A 1381-nucleotide genomic window follows, 5' to 3' on the forward strand; every position below is an offset into this window, starting at 1 on the left:
TCTAGTCGTATCAGATAATTAATAATTACAATTTGTCAATCAACTCTTAATTACTAAATATATACCACGCATCTGCAAATGTGCTTTAACCCAAGCGGCTCTCATGTACAATTCTCCAATTATATTTTCCCCATATCTTCAGGTTTTAGTAAATTATTTAAGGCGGTTTGGTCCGATCTTACGTTGGAACGGGTGGGCAATACCGCATGTAAAATGGCAGGCAATCCCTGCCATTCGAAAAATACGGTATTCAAAGGCAAAATTGGTAGAAAAACATGGCGTATAATAACTACTGAGCAAAGCCGATGCTGATGCACTCGTCAAAAGTGAGATAAATCGAATTTACAATTTTATTTAAATTCCGCTCTTCAATTACTCATTTATCCCGCAAACTATCAATTTAAAAAAAAAACCTCATAACACTTTTCTCCAGCTATTCAAATTGCCGATAAAAAAACTCTTTTGACTTTTCTTCCTCAAATCAATAGTTTTCGAGATAAATAAATATTTACGAACCTAAAATTATCTCACCCCACCTTTTTCTAACAGAATGATTTTTACAAATTCATCGGTTGATGGTCACGTGTGCAGATTAATAAATCCTCAATAGTAAAACGGATTTCTCGATCGAGATAAATAATCTCTACCATGTATCAATGATTTCTATTCAATTCTCAACGCGGGGGGAAAAATTCATTACGAGCTATAAATAATTCTCGTCTTATCATGAGAACTGTTCCATCTACCAGGAGATATTATTAACGATGAGGGGCATTACATTGGAAGACAGAACCCCGAAGAAGATGCCGGTGATGAGGGCAGCAGCAGCGAACATTCCTGCTGTCGATGAGTGACGTGGATCCACTTCCCTGGAAGTATAAATAACCATGAGTAATATTTATTTTTTGACTTATCGAGTGATGCAATGAGGGATTGAACTCACGTGGGGCAATACATCATTCCGAGAGAGGAGAAGTATCCACTGCTGAGACCCATGATGATCCCAATTGCCAGGTAGATCCAGTCATTGTCTATCAGCACAGGCAAAGCCCTCACAGAGAGATCATCACCAACGTGGTAATTGCAGAGTAAAAACAGAGGAATAAATAATGCCCTCAGAACCACTGGGATGATGAGGAATCGCTTGCTCGGCTGCAACAATAATTCATCAATTTTTAAGAACTCTAATAAGCATATGGGATTATTTTTTTATTTTGTCGAAACTCTTGGCCCTATCTTTCATCAATTCATCATTTTCTCTTTATTTTTTGCTTTTGAACGGAAATATTTATCGTAATTGTTTGTTAATTTAACTTTTGAATTTTTGGAAAAATAGATTACTTTTTCAAACTAATATATTCATGAAATTATATTGTTTTTT

The 1381-nt window shown here is 35.7% G+C and overlaps 1 protein-coding gene across 1 annotated transcript in view; it reads right to left on the bottom strand.

Annotated features, from left to right (window-relative positions):
- Positions 1 to 181: 181 nt before the first annotated feature.
- The window catches only part of LOC105272965 (equilibrative nucleoside transporter 2), a 4581-nt gene continuing 3381 nt past the window's right edge, over positions 182 to 1381 (bottom strand). Inside the window, exons 2-3 of the mRNA XM_011315193.1 lie at positions 944 to 1152; positions 182 to 869 (exon numbers count right to left, since the gene is read on the bottom strand). Coding sequence (XP_011313495.1) covers positions 743 to 869; positions 944 to 1152 — 336 coding nt within the window. The 3' untranslated portion in view covers positions 182 to 742. The remainder of the gene's footprint in view (positions 870 to 943; positions 1153 to 1381) is intronic.

This window comes from Fopius arisanus, unplaced genomic scaffold (assembly GCF_000806365.1).
Source record: "Fopius arisanus strain USDA-PBARC FA_bdor unplaced genomic scaffold, ASM80636v1 scaffold00494, whole genome shotgun sequence".
Lineage (NCBI taxonomy): Eukaryota > Metazoa > Arthropoda > Insecta > Hymenoptera > Braconidae > Fopius > Fopius arisanus.